The 14,402-nt window shown below is 31.7% G+C and overlaps 2 protein-coding genes across 2 annotated transcripts; one reads left to right on the top strand and one right to left on the bottom strand.

The window, feature by feature from the left end:
- Positions 1–223: 223 nt before the first annotated feature.
- Positions 224–1,855, bottom strand: LOC130641121 (protein transport protein Sec61 subunit beta-like). Its single transcript, XM_057447785.1, has 3 exons — positions 1,738–1,855; positions 1,456–1,655; positions 224–470 (listed from the first exon to the last, which is right to left on the bottom strand). Exons 1-3 carry the CDS (start codon positions 1,738–1,740, stop codon positions 383–385), a joined length of 291 nt encoding a protein of 96 aa, XP_057303768.1. The 5' UTR covers positions 1,741–1,855; the 3' UTR covers positions 224–382.
- A 315-nt stretch (positions 1,856–2,170) lies between these two features.
- On the top strand, positions 2,171–14,092 carry LOC130641123 (lysine-specific demethylase 8-like). The gene is made up of 2 exons (XM_057447788.1): positions 2,171–12,591; positions 12,743–14,092. Exon 2 carries the CDS (start codon positions 12,771–12,773, stop codon positions 13,953–13,955), a length of 1,185 nt encoding a protein of 394 aa, XP_057303771.1. The 5' UTR covers positions 2,171–12,591; positions 12,743–12,770; the 3' UTR covers positions 13,956–14,092.
- Positions 14,093–14,402: the final 310 nt, after the last annotated feature.

Below are 14,402 nucleotides of genomic sequence, written 5' to 3' on the forward strand. Positions count from 1 at the left end.
TTTAAAGCACCACGTACATTATTCAATTAAAAAAGCAACGATATAGCATTCTTTTGTATCGTTTTGTATATTTTTCCATAAAAATCTTGTTTATCAATGGTAACTTTTCGAACTAATGTAACGTAAAGATGATGAAGAGTTTCCAGATCTCAATATGTTTTGGTTTTGGTTTCGAAAGCTTATTTCCAAACGGTTTTCAAGGGTTATTTACAGAAGACAGTGGTTTATCATCTTGTTAAATTTTTTATAAATAAATATAAAACCATCCATACATTTTATCCGTACGTATATTGCGCACCAACAAAATATTATACATTATTCAATTAAAAAAGCTATAGTCTGTCATTTAATTTGGTATTTCCAGAAACTTTTTTCGATTTGGTTATGATCGAGTGTATTTACCCCAGATATGAAGCATAAAAACTGATGCGATAAATAATAAGCTCATCACCAAAACTGGAACTGGGCCCCTAAATTAAAAAATAATAATCATATAGAAAATATGACAAGCATTAAAGAAGTTCCCTTTATTACAATTTTTCAAGGCTTATAATTATTTAGAATACAAGGCCTAAATTGTTGGTTTGCTGTTTTCTGACTCATAGTTTTGTTGCAGGGTCGGCTAGTCAGCTTTTCGTCAGACAAAAAAATATCATTTTATGTCTACTCTGGTCTTCTCACGAGCCTAATGTATTATGCTGGGTTTTTTGTACCTCTGGGACATTGCAATCAGTACACTTTAGAATTGCTATTTGTTGTCATTCTTAGTCCCTGTGTATACAGCACAGTTGTAGGTAAAAAAAGACCAATAAAACTGGTTAATTACTTTGAGTTCTTTTGGATCAAATAAACAGGAAATATTTTTTTTTGGTAAGGTGAACAAATAGACAATATGCTATTCGATGTGGGTTAGGTGGTTTCACAAGGGATAGTATGGATAACCAAATCAAACCAGAATTCTGATGGCAAAACACACCAACCATAGCCCTTTTTTCTGATTTTAAGTCAATTGTGCTGTGTATATACCACAATTACTGTGCACATTTTAGCTATGACACTTTTTAAAAAAAAATAAGTATTTATCTGGCTTAAAGATTACTTTACTTTCCTATTGTAGTATAAATGTTCTTAAATAAAAGTAAAAACAAAGTCAATAAAGTTATTAAATTCACTCAATTTTTACTTTAATCTATTATCACTAGCTATGGCTGTTTTTGTCACAAAAATGTTCTTGTTCTTAATTTTTAGTCACAAAAAGTGTAGAATTTAATTTTTATAAGAAATGTCAAAAAATATTTTGCTTCATATGCACAACAAGATTATGTATATTAGAAATGGTAGAGCACTTGTTGCTTATAGCCTGTTCCTAAAACTTCAGGATTTTGTGCTCATCATCTTTCAAGAGTATTTTTATCCAGGCAGTTATCAGGATGATTTGAGACTTGTCATACTCACACTTTAATTCCTGGAGAGTCCTCAGTGTAAAATCTCCACATATTTTGTGGCCCACCAGCGCCAGCAGCACGCCTAGTTGTTGTTGAAGAACTGGTTCCCTTTCGTGATCTTACTGTAGAACCACTACCACCTTTTGGGCTCGATGCCTTCCCTGGAGACCTTCCTGAAGACCCAACATTGGTTGCAGAGGCAGATTGAACCTAAAGAAAAATGAGAGTGTATGTAAAGGCCATCTAAGAAAATTTAATTCAAGAAAAATAAGTACACGTTGCTTCTACTCACCATTTTGACTTTCTGTTAGCGCTACGTCAGAGAGAATGAAGTTTACAAAGGAAACATTTTCAATCGAATATTTTAAAAGATATGGTCATGTATCCTAAGAGCTTTCCTCTTTTTGCAAAATATAAATTTAGTGAAATACCTTTAGGTGAAGTTGACCATGGTCTTTGTTTTGAATAATGCACTCGTCCAACTCGAAATAAAAATTTGTTCAGGGGGGTTCTTTTTAGCGATTAGACACTAATATCAGAGAATCAATCTCTTAAGTAGATTACTTATAATGCTTTTTAATAAAATAAAAATATAGATACCCAGAAGAGAATACGATGAGTATTTTTAATACATTTTTCTCGTTGTATGCAAAAGTACTTTAAATAGCACTGCCTAACAAAAATAATATATCACTCGATAAAGTTCTGGGAAATTCTGCACGAGACACCAAAGATGGCAAGCGCAAGCAAGGACACCAGCTAGCTGATGGTTTAATTCACCATTTTCTTATTTCGTTTTCTGGAAATAAGAGTGCTAAGTATATCTTAGTTCTAAACCGCAGGCTTGACAACCTTTGTCTTTTTATGGACAAGTTACCCACTTACAAATTAGGACTCCCAGCATTTAGTACTCAGTTCAATGCCATATTTTCGTGAAAAAATAGTATATCTAGCTAGCTAGCTAGCTGTATCTTGATCCACATGACATGGCACTTTAAGTTTTGAAATGATTGTAAGTTTAAAATTGAAACAAGGTGCAAGTGAATAGGAAATGAATGGGATACAAATGGGAAACTATTTCAAAACTGTTTAAAGTGATTAAAAGACATGTTTTTGATTAGCTTTAAGGTGTGAGTAAGGGAAAATGTGTGATGTTTTAAAATAGCTTCTATTAAAATTACGTAAAAGTTGTAATATTGTTGTTTAACATTTTCTGAAAGTTTATAAAATTGCCTAAAAGATGATATGAAAATTATTGGAAACGAATAAAATTAAAGACATTAAAAAATGACCCCTCCTTTACTAATACATTTCCATTTACAAAACGTTTAGTTTTTCATGATCGATGTTCACTGTTTTGTAATCACAACACATTGATCTAAAAACTATCTGAAGATTATAGTGTAATTATTTTCCGTTTTGAAGATATTTTCCACTTACTTTTTATATTGAATTACAAACCATAATTTGCTAAAAAATATGTCATAACTCGAGATCTGTTCACACTTACGAATTAAATGTAAAATCATTTTTAGATATAACATCTGTCTTCAAAAACCGCTCACCCTCCACCTTGTAGCTTTTTTTAGTTTTGTAAATGAAGATGAAAAGGCTAGCAGTACTAACACAATAAATAAACATTTCGAAAAAGACCTTTTTAAAAAATATCATCACTTTTGTATAGTTAAATGGTCGCTACAGGTGTTTTTAACAACTTCTGTACAACACGCGTGTCTGCTCATGTTTGCACTTAAAACATATTCACAAGAAGAGAGATAGGCAAAGTAAAAATAAACAAAAAGGAAAAGGAAAAAATGTTACAAAATCTCATGGAATAGGGTTAAAAAAATGATCCAATATCACTAAGTCATATTCGCTATCACTGGATAAAACATCATTATTTTCTTTCGACTAACATTTTTGTTCAATTTGCATATTATTTTTTATTTTTTATCTTCACTTGGCTGGAGAGTTAAAACACTTTTTTCTAATTTTTTTTCTCTTTTTTGAAGGAGCAGAAGCTTTATGACGAGTAGACATTTTTTGAATTTCCGCGCCCGAAGGCGTAGGAAATTCTTTAAAACCGTCGTTTTTTTCTTTCGGAGCATTTTTTAAGAAAAAATCGACCCTGGGATTTCACGTTGCTCCGTCACAGATGTAAACTTCGTACCCAAGCTCCTTAACTACTGGGAAGTCTCGTATTGACGTTTCAGGCCAAAATTGGTATTTGTTTTCGAAAAAATTTGGCACAGTTAACAAAAAGAGTATGCTGAACATAATGGTGACATCAAAATTTTGATTTTTTCACCTAAATGCCATTTTAGGCCAAAATTGGTCCAAAAATTAAAACCACTTCATTTTCGGCTAAATCTGGCACAGTTAACAAATAAAGTATGCTGAAAATGATGATGGTACAAAAGTTTGATTTTTTGTCACCTAAATGTCATTTCAGGCCAAAATTTATCTAAAAATTAAAACTGCTTTATTTTCGACAAAAATTGACACAGTTAATAAAAAAATATGCTGAAAATGATGGTCACATCAAAATTTTGATTTTTTGTCAACTAATGCCGTTTAAGACCATAAACGTTTCAATCGCAAGACTTTCAACCATGAATGATAGGCTGTATTTTTGTTAGCAATTTCTTTTAAAATGTGAGTTTAATGGCACGTTTCGTTTTGTTTGCGTTTGTTGTAAGATATAATGTCACTGGTGTGCTTGATCTTAGAGGTTCATGCACCAAACCCCTTCGAATGTTTGGCACAATAACACAACGAATTAGCAGGTTTTCATCAAATATTTTGGTAGCGCGCGGAAATTCTTAGAGCCCCCAGGGCTTCTTGTTATTATATGAAAGAGTAAAATTTCTATACATTTTTAATTTATTTAAGAAGTCCGGCAAAAAAACACTTAACTTGACGACCCAAGGTTAAAGGCAGGCTTAACGCTTAAATACGTGTACAATTTACCTCCGCACATCTACTCAATTATTATTCAAAAATACCTCCGGAAGTGGTAGAAATAGAAACAGAGGATATTAGTTTGTAGAATAAGTTTTTATGAAAGTTGTAAACTGTAACTTCAGTTATTAACACATGCTTGAGTTGAGTCTTGTCGTTACCCTACCAAGTTAAGACAGCCACTCTAAATTTATATTTTGCTAAATAAGTTGTAGTGGAAGTTCCAAAATAAATTATAACAGTATCTCAGGTTTCAGGGAATTTCTGCTGCATTCTGCGCAAATTACCAGTCCAGGTACCAATAAACTACACGTGCAGAAATTTAATTAAAATTACAGAATTCTTAAAAAATTGTTGTAATGTGGTTTGCTTTTTTAGCTTCAGAACAGTGTTTAGCACATTGTTTTGTTATTTAGTTGGGTTTCCTTCCTACTATTTTTGAAGGCGAAAATCGCTTTTTTGTCTTAAAATGTCGATTAACCGATGGAATTTTGGCTCAAAATTTAAACAATTGAGAGTTTGAATAACTGACAGATAGCTATGTGCCTGAAATTCAAAAAACATCTACGGGGAACAAAAGTCGTTAAAATAACCGAGCATTTCAAATAATTGCAGGGTATTCTCTCCAAATAACGGACACTCCAACCTCGATCCCAGGGCCTGTAGCGTTATTTTGAGGATGAAACGCGTACGATTTTCATCCTCATATAAAACAAAACGCTACAGGCCCCAGGATCGAGGTTGCGGACACTCCAAAAAGCGGACACCTCTGATTAACGGCCAGGTTTTATACACCAGCCGAATTCTTGTCAAAGTCTCAGAAAAGCTTCTAAAAAGCGGACAAGGAATAAGCGGACACTTCAATTAACGAACATTTTTATGCAAGAAATAGGTATTTTTGAACTTCTCTCTTTTTATAATTAGCGGACACCTGCAGAAAATGATGCAACTTCTCTTTAAATTATTGTCTGTGAAGAAAAAAAACAACGAAAAAACAGTGTTTTACTATGATTTGTATTGTCGTCGATATTTTATGCATTCATAAGTATTACATATTTTGTATTTGGGTTGTAGGGCTTTTCTTTACCATGCAGCTATACATCCGTGGCCTAAATCCTAAAATTGGTTTGTTAAAGATTTATATATGGCTAAAAAACGTGAGAAATATCCTAAAGCTACCAATTATTAAGGAAAACTACCGTTTTTTCGACTTTTTTCTAATCATTATGGATTTTGTGTGCACGTGGGTATTAATTTTTATGTGTATTACGTATTATTCACAAGTTCACATTTGGGATGTCCGTCATCTCTTTGTATAACTGCCTGTGTTTATGTTGTATCCTCGCATTCGTTCTCGTGCTATCCTGTAGCCTCCATTCCGTGTTGTATATAATCAAGGAGAAGAGTAGCAAACGACATCCAGATATGAGGCAGACACGACTTGAGAAAGTAAGACTTTTTGCACAAAGTTTTTAAAAAATGTCATAAGAAGAAATACTATAAATTTGAAATAAAAGATTTACATTTCTGGAAGCAAACATCGCACAGTGTGTGAAATATAAATATATACCATTCATAACTTAAAGCGTTATTAAGTTAAAAAAAGTTTAATATTTCGATATCACCATCGTTTTCAGCATACTTTTTTGTCTACTTTGCTCAGTCAGGAAGACTTAGACCCATTCATGTATATATTAAAAAACTAGTGCTCGTTGCAAACAAGGAATATACATGCTTTTTAATTATTATTTTAATTATTTAACAATCGTTTTTTTGACGTGGGAGCCTGTGTAATAAATTACTTTCCTTGAGAGTGATGGATTCATTTAGGCATTGTAAAGTGTTGTTGAAGAAGCGATGTCAGCAGAGTCGTGCGTAGAGTCATACGATGATACCTTTTGATAAATTATGCAGGACATATGAAACATTCAAACAGTGCGCAATGTCATGCAAAAGTATGCAGTTTTAGGCATGAGTCACTTTAAAAAAACTACGTGCATTCAATTTTTTTATGTGTTATTTTTGTATCACAACATTACAAAAAAAAAACATTTCTTAAAAACAAAAGGTCCAATGATATTATACGCGCAAAGAAATATGTCATTTTGTGAACAAAAAGTTTTTTGTATAATAAAAGTAGTATTATGTCTTTGTCTTTTTTTGCATGTTATTAAAATCGTGTTAATTTTTTTCTGCTACGACGTTAAGGAACATACATTGTTTCTGACATCACCTTGTCTAAACTTAATGTACAAAACCTTCGTGTTGGGTTGCACAAGCAATGTACCAAGCAAGTTTTTGAATTCCTCACAACATTTACACTCGTGAAAGATCGGAAGAACACATTTTTACATTTGTGCAAATTTATTGCTTTACTAGAATTTAACTCGACGTTTTCATCGCTCATATCACTATCGCACTGATTTACGTTAGTATATATTTTTAATTCTTGCTGGATATATTCTTCGTGAGTGTAAGAAGCTGCGAAGTCTTCAATAGTAAATCAACGCTTTTGATGGTTGCAATAAATCTACATATCATTCTGAGAAGACGACCCTGGGCGGCCTGAGTGAAACTTTATTTATCTTCTTAGAAATCTTGTTCAGCTATAAACATAATGTGACGTCACAAATCAACAAAATGGACTACGAACAAAGTTGAATTTTGTTCGATAATGGCGACGACCTTTAAAGTAATTACTGTTTTGGGGGACGAAATTAGGACATAAATGAACATTGGAAATTCTGCCATATTTTTCTCGTGATATTATAGAATGTTTTTACCTTATATAATACCTGTTGCAAACTTAAATTTTATAAATTTCAAGATTATCAAAAACTCCGCCTAGATTTACCAGTGTTCATACACAATAAATAAACTAATTATTCCGTTCAAAATCGGAAAAAAGAGTTGTTTCGTAAATAAACTAATTATTCGGTTCAAAATCGGAAAAAGGAGTTGTTTCGTAAATAGTATAAACTATTATCTTAGTAAGCATGCGAAAAGAAGCTGAACATTTTATAAAATCAATGTAAATACGGTAATGCATTTTCGAAACCGCAATCAAGACATAAATTGCCGCTTGTATACAGTATTTTTTTTACAAAAATTGGTTAGAAATCTTGCAAATTTTATAATAGGGCTGCTTATAAAAAATTTCGTTATTCATTAAGTATTAAGTACATTAAGTATAAAACTTATGAGCATTTTTGAAACTTTGAGTGGAAACAAAAAATGATCAACTGATGTGATGTGTCGAGAAAGAGACACCCTGAGCGTGCTCAAAAATGTACTTAACATGAAGATACACTTGGTTTGTTGTAAAACAGCTCGTTTAATATCAATCTGCCGGACGGTCGAGTCATTTTCATTTTATTACACTGAAAATTATTTTTTTAACTTTATGAAGCTCTGCTTAATGGTAATACTAATGCTTATTTAAGTTTAAAATTGATGATTACCCTCGCCTTGATTGTTTAAAATCTTTTAATGGTATTACAAAAGTGCAATAAAACGATTGAAAATAAAACAAGAAGCCCAGGGGCTTGAAGATTTCCGCCATTAGCCTAAAAGATTATAAAATTTGAAATTGATCTTGAAAACGGAGAATTATGGGGTAAACAAATCATTGAGTATTCTCAACTATTAAGGGCCTGATACACTTGTACAATATCACTGAAATAAAACATATAATATCAATATAATTTCTTAAAATATGTTTAAAATAGAGTTATAATTTCTTTTAATTGAAATTCCGCGCCTCTTTAAAACCGTCGTTTTTTCTTTCGGAGCATTTTTTGAGAAAAAATCGCCCCTGAATTTCACGTTCCTTCGAGAAGAGGATAGCATTGGTATAACTGACTAACTAACTAGCCCTGTCCCAAATGGTCAATTGCAACGTCACAGATTTAAACTTCGTACCCAAGCTCCCTAAGTACTGGGAAGTCATCTAAATGACGTTTCAGGCCAAAATTGGTATTTGTTTTCGACAAAATTTGGCTCAGTTAACAAAAAAAGTATGCTGAACATAATGGTGACATTTTAATTTTGATTTTTGTCACCTAAATGTCATTTTAGACCAAAATTAATCCAAAAATTAAAACTACTTTATTTTCAACAAAATTTGGCACAGTTAACAAATAAAGTATGCTGAACATGATGGTGACATTATAATTTTGATTTTTGTCACCTAAATGTCATTTTAGGCCAAAATTGGTCCAAAAATTAAAACTACTTTATTTTCAACAAAATTCGGCACAGTTAACAAATAAGGTATGCTGAACATGATGGTGACATTATAATTTTGATTTTTGTCACCTAAATGTCATTTTAGGCCAAAATTGGTCCAAAAATTAAAACTACTTTATTTTCAACAAAATTTGGCACAGTAAACAAATAAAGTATGCTGAATATGATGGTGAGATCAAAAGTTTGATTTTTTGTCACCTAAATGACATTTCAGCCCAAAATTTGTCCAAAAATTAAAACTACTTTATTTTCGACAAAAATTAGCACAGTTAATAAAAAAATGCTGAATTGATGGTCACATCAAAATTTTGATTTTTTGTCAACTAAATGCCGTTTCAATCGCAAGACTTTCAACCATGAATATGATAGGCTGTATTTTTTGTTAGCAATTTCTTTTAAAATGTGAGTTCAATATGACGCGTTTCGTTTTGGTTGCGTTTGTTGTAAGATATAATGTCACCTGTGTGCTTTATCTTTAAAGCTTCATGCACCAAACCTATTCGAATGTTTGGCACGATAACACAACGAATTAGCAGGTTGTCATCAAATATTTTTGTAGCGAGCGGAAATTCTTAGAGCCCCCAGGGCTTCTTGTTAATATTTTATATAGCTCAATGTTGTTAGTGTTGCTTGCTTGTAGAAAAAACTTTTTCCCAAAAAAGCACAAATGAAAGTCAAAGTGAAAAAAGTGATTTCTAATTGATCAGATAAAAACAAACAATCGTTAAAAGAAAAGCGATACAAGAAATTCAATGGTATCGTTTTTTACAACGTTGGTTGTGATTACGTTATTGTTACAAAATATGCTTACCACAGTTTATTCCCAAAGTGAGAAACATGCATTTACACATATATTTGATCTTTTTAGCAAATTCAGCTGAAAGACAAATGATGAGGATTTTGTTTTTGGAAAAAAGTCACATTTCATCCTATTTTATATAAAAATAATTTCACCATTAAAAAGTTTTTTTATTTTGAAAGAAGTTAAAAATTTTTTTTTTTCTCCCTTACTCACACCTTAAGCCAAAATCACATCAGTATATACAAACTATGTTAACAATACACCTTGTGCCGATTTTGAAGAAGTAATGCGCACATGTTTTAAAGACACAATATTTAAAGGGCTATATTTTCAAAATGGCGGTTTTGGTAGGTAAAGAAACTAAAATCGTAAATAGCTGTATGTATAGTTTTGTCCTGCTTATAAGGGGAATTGATATATATTATATCATTAAAAGGGCATTTAAAAAAAAAATAGAATTAAAGCTATTAGTTTTTAATATCTTACTCAAAATAAATCCTTCTTGTATAAACAAATCAAAACAAACTTGGAGGTCTCAAGCTTAGCTGCCATCTATGTTTATAAGAACCAATGATATAAATGCCAGAACATATAGGAGCAAATTAAATATTCTGTGTTGTTTTTGTATATTCTTTAATTTAAACACCACAGATGGTGCATGTGCCGCGAATTGTAAACAAACATCTCTGGGTTTTTACCATGGATGAAAATAATAACATACTTAACGAAATGTCATTTGAAAAATTTAAAATATGGAGTGTCAAACATTTTATGCCCAGAATTGTTTTATGGTCAAATTAATTCCTAATGTTTCCAGAAAAAACACTGTATTAGTAAGATAAATGTATTTCATAAACACCAAAAAAAAAACATTAGAGATTGAGGTAAGTACAGTAGGACACCTAACATCGTGGATTGCGTATCATGCGCGTCGTGCACAATTCAAGATGCTGTCGCAATAGTAAAATTTTTTAGCATTGTGAATGTCCCAATCCATTGTGGGGTCGACTTTCACGATGCATCGTGACTTTCGCGATCCATATTGCGATCGTCATAATACATCTTTAAACATTATAAAAATCACGTAATTAATGTCATGAGAGAATAGCGCAATTAATTATGAATAATTGTTTTGTTTTTGTTAATCAAAAATATTTTTGTTGTCGTAAGCTTTTTTCTTGTTTAGACTGACTCTAATACTCACTCTACTCTAAAGGCCCGCCCAACCCTAACTTTCACGATAAAAAAATAGTAAAAATATCAACAAACAAACATTTGCTTATCCAGTCTCTTGAAAAAAAAGATTATGAATGTTGTAACACCCTCCTTCGTTATGATTAATATATGTTTAAAATTACGCTGCTTGCTAAAATCTTAAATTTCTTAGTTGATATCATTTAAGAAAAATCATTAATATCATTAAATCTTTTTCAATGATATTAGAAAAATAATTAAAACAACATAAAATACGCATGTCGTAACACCCTTCTCCTGTTATTTTTTATTATTTTTTTGTTGTTGTTCCAACCATACATTCTTATTTTTCCATGAACTTTCATTAAATCGGACATTCGCCAATTTAACATTCGCTAATACAAGCAAAACATACATAGAAATATAAATAAAATGACCATGATACCAACAGACGTCAAGATCCAGTGGTGATTAGGTTGAACATAAAAAAAAAGAAAATAGTATTTTAGTTAGTTCACCTAACCAGCTAGCAACCCAACAGTAGATAGACCCTAGCAATTTCGATCACTGGATTTTTGAATAGTGCCGAAACATCACAACCTATACAATAATATCAATATGATGAGTAAGGTTGATAGTCATTTCTCTTCCAATGATATGAAATGTTTTAAACGTTGTATTACATGTTCGACTAATATGCGTAGTTTCGCTACTTCATTTGTTTTCTTTACGTCTTTTGTCAACATTTGAGATTGTCTGCGCTTTCCAGGAGGAACAAGAACATGAATAAATCAAGCTGCACATTCTTCAATGATGTTAAATCCCTTATCAACCAAGATTTCAGTATAAGGCTCGATTGAATCTAAGGAACCTAATGCTAACGAGATTGCCTTACCTGACACAATACCACCATAACCTTCTAAAGCGAATGCTATAAACCTATTTGGTGTAATAGCTATAAAGTACTTTGGCGGTATTATGGTGTTTGTAGTTCGACCAAATTATACGTTGAGCTTGGTGGTTTTTGGGTGTTTTGATCCTCTGTTATATATCTCTGTTGCGTCAGCGATAGTATGCAAGTTTCGAAAAATTTTAAACTTATTTGGTTATGAAGCAGTAGCCTTCGAATTTCGCTTTGGCACTCGGCAATTGGCGAAGTAATTGCATTAAGCTTTGCGATAGTCGCGATGCATAAAAAAATAACGATGCTATCGCGATCGTCACTATTAATCGTGATTGTTGCGATGGATCGTGAATAACATTAAAAATATTAAACAATAGATGTGTATAGCTAATCTTGTGTCTTTGTTTTTGTTTTTTTACATTTCAAAATTCTTTTGCATCTTGTATTTTTATTAGAAATTGGATTTTAGAAATAAGGTGACTCCAACTTAATTACTTGTTCTACGGGCGAAGTAGATAGTAGTTTACGGTCTGTCGGCCGGCAATCTGAATCTGAAGATGGCCAAAAGCTTTTGTTAAATGAATTGGATTTGTTGACTCGCTTATATGTCTTTTTTATCTGTCTATTTTCTGCACAAGTCATATTTTTTATCAACTGGATATATCTTTTCCCCTTTTTTTCATCTATCTCCTTTGTACTTTGTGCACTATGCCCCATTGGAACTTGATCAAAATTATCCAATAACCCTGGTCATACATTTTAATAAATGAAAAAGTGCATGGTTAAACATTAATTATCATAATTAGTGGCCACCTATGTAGGTTTTTTGCCTAGGTTTTTTTGCTGTTGTAATTTTTGCCCTGATTAGTTGATAACAGAATTTTAGTGACATTTTGAGGTTTTAAGACGGTCCACTTCTTAGCTGAAAAAAGAGTGATCAAAGAAATGTTAAATATGGTGACTGAAAAACAAGAACAAGAATCTTAAAAAAAGTCTCAACTCGGCCTGGACTTCAAAATAAAAGATTTGTTGATATGGTATGATAATTTTGATAAGGCTGGTATCATGCCTTGATTAGTATTTTTAAAATTATTTTTTTTTTGAACAACTTATAAAAATATGTGTCGACATAAAATAATAAAATATGTGCCAGCTATTTGAGCTGTATTAAGTAATGTTTTTTTTCAGGTTGTCGCTGATGTAAAAAAAGTGCAAAATGGGTGAACTTATTGAAGAATTTAATTTGGACACCATTAATCCTAAAGATGTTTTATCAAATATTAATGATTGTGATGCACTGAAGAAGGCTGTATTAGCATGGCAGTTATGTTTAGAAGGAAATTATATCCATGCTGCAAGTTTATCACAAGTTTTGCTGGACAAAAGTTGGGAAGAACTAAATGTAGGCCACTGGAAAGATGTTGATATAAATATACGCTATCTTTATTCTTTTGCCTCACTTATTAAAGGCTTAAGTTTATATGGTCACAAAGATGTAAGAAGAGCAATAAAAGCTTGTGATATGGGTTTATTAATGGGAGCTCCAATTTTTGATAACATTTTATCTAGAATTGTATCTAAATTTACAAGGATGTTACCGTTATGCCTTACTCCAAGCGAAAAAAATAAAGACAATGAACCGCCCTCTAAAGTGATTAAATTTTATAACAATATGCCACCACTTGATTTTAGCAAGACTATTGAAAGAAAATGTGCACCTTCCTTGATGCAATTTCAATTAGACTTCATAAAAAAAGAAAACCCTGTAATTATTACAAATTGTATTACACATTGGCCTGCCATGGGTGAACATAAGTGGACTGTGAGTTATATTAAATCTATAGCTGGCTCTAGAACAGTTCCAGTTGAAATAGGAGATAAGTACACTTCTGAGGAATGGACGCAGAAGTTAGTTAGCATGTCAGAGTTTATTGATACCTATATTGAGCCAAACAATAGTACAGGCTACTTAGCTCAACATCAACTGTTTGAGCAAATCCCAGAGCTAAAAGATGATATAATTGTTCCTGATTATTGTTATTTGTCTGATAAGGAAGACGAAAATGTAATAATAAACGCCTGGTTTGGTCCCGAAGGAACAATATCTCCTTTGCACCATGATCCGTACCATAATTTGCTAGTTCAAGTGGTAGGTTCCAAATATATCAGGTTGTACGATCACAAACTTTCTCATTTTGTTTATCCTCATGAAGGAATGCTAGACAATACTAGTCAAGTGGATGTTGAAAATTGGGATAAAGACAACTTCCCAAAGTTTGGAGATGCTGACTATGTTGAATGTATTCTTAAGGAAGGAGAAATGTTATATATTCCACCAAAATGGTGGCATTACGTTAGATCATTGTCAACTAGCTTTTCTGTGAGCTTTTGGTGGCAATAAATGTGATCAATCTGTAAATAAATTATTTTTCTTAATTCTTTCCCTTCTTCTATTATGTTAATCTCTACTGTTTTAGTATGGCACAATATATTATGTTAGATCCCTTGAGAAAAAATGATAATCAGTTTGTTATATAGATACAGTATACTTTTTAAGTTTCATGTTTGTGATTTTTACTGCATTTGACTGTTGCTTAAAAAAAGACTTCAACTACCCTTTGAAAAAATGATGGAGAAATATGAGCATTTCTTTTATATAAAACATACTTTTTTAGCTTGATCCAGATTTTTCTTAAATTTTTTTGGCTTCTTTCTGAAAATGTATGAAGCCTGTTTTCTTTATTTTATTATATAATTAAATATGTTAATTATTTATTTCATTTTTTGTTGAAAGTACTCATCTCAGCCCATAGCTTAATAAACAAAATTAGTTTTTAATTTGTTTTTT

The sequence above is a fragment of the Hydractinia symbiolongicarpus genome, chromosome 4 (assembly GCF_029227915.1).
Source record: "Hydractinia symbiolongicarpus strain clone_291-10 chromosome 4, HSymV2.1, whole genome shotgun sequence".
NCBI lineage: Eukaryota > Metazoa > Cnidaria > Hydrozoa > Anthoathecata > Hydractiniidae > Hydractinia > Hydractinia symbiolongicarpus.

What these genes read in the sequence shown, in the direction of transcription:
- LOC130641121 (XM_057447785.1), bottom strand. An exon ending in GACTCTCCAGGAATTAAAGT is followed by an intron (nt 471 to 1,455) that starts GTGAGTATGACA and finishes TTTTTAATTTAG; the next exon opens with GGGCCCAGTTCCAGTTTTGG.
- LOC130641123 (XM_057447788.1), top strand. Translation starts at nt 12,771, where the DNA reads ATGGGTGAACTTATTGAAGAATTTAATTTGGACACCATTAATCCTAAA.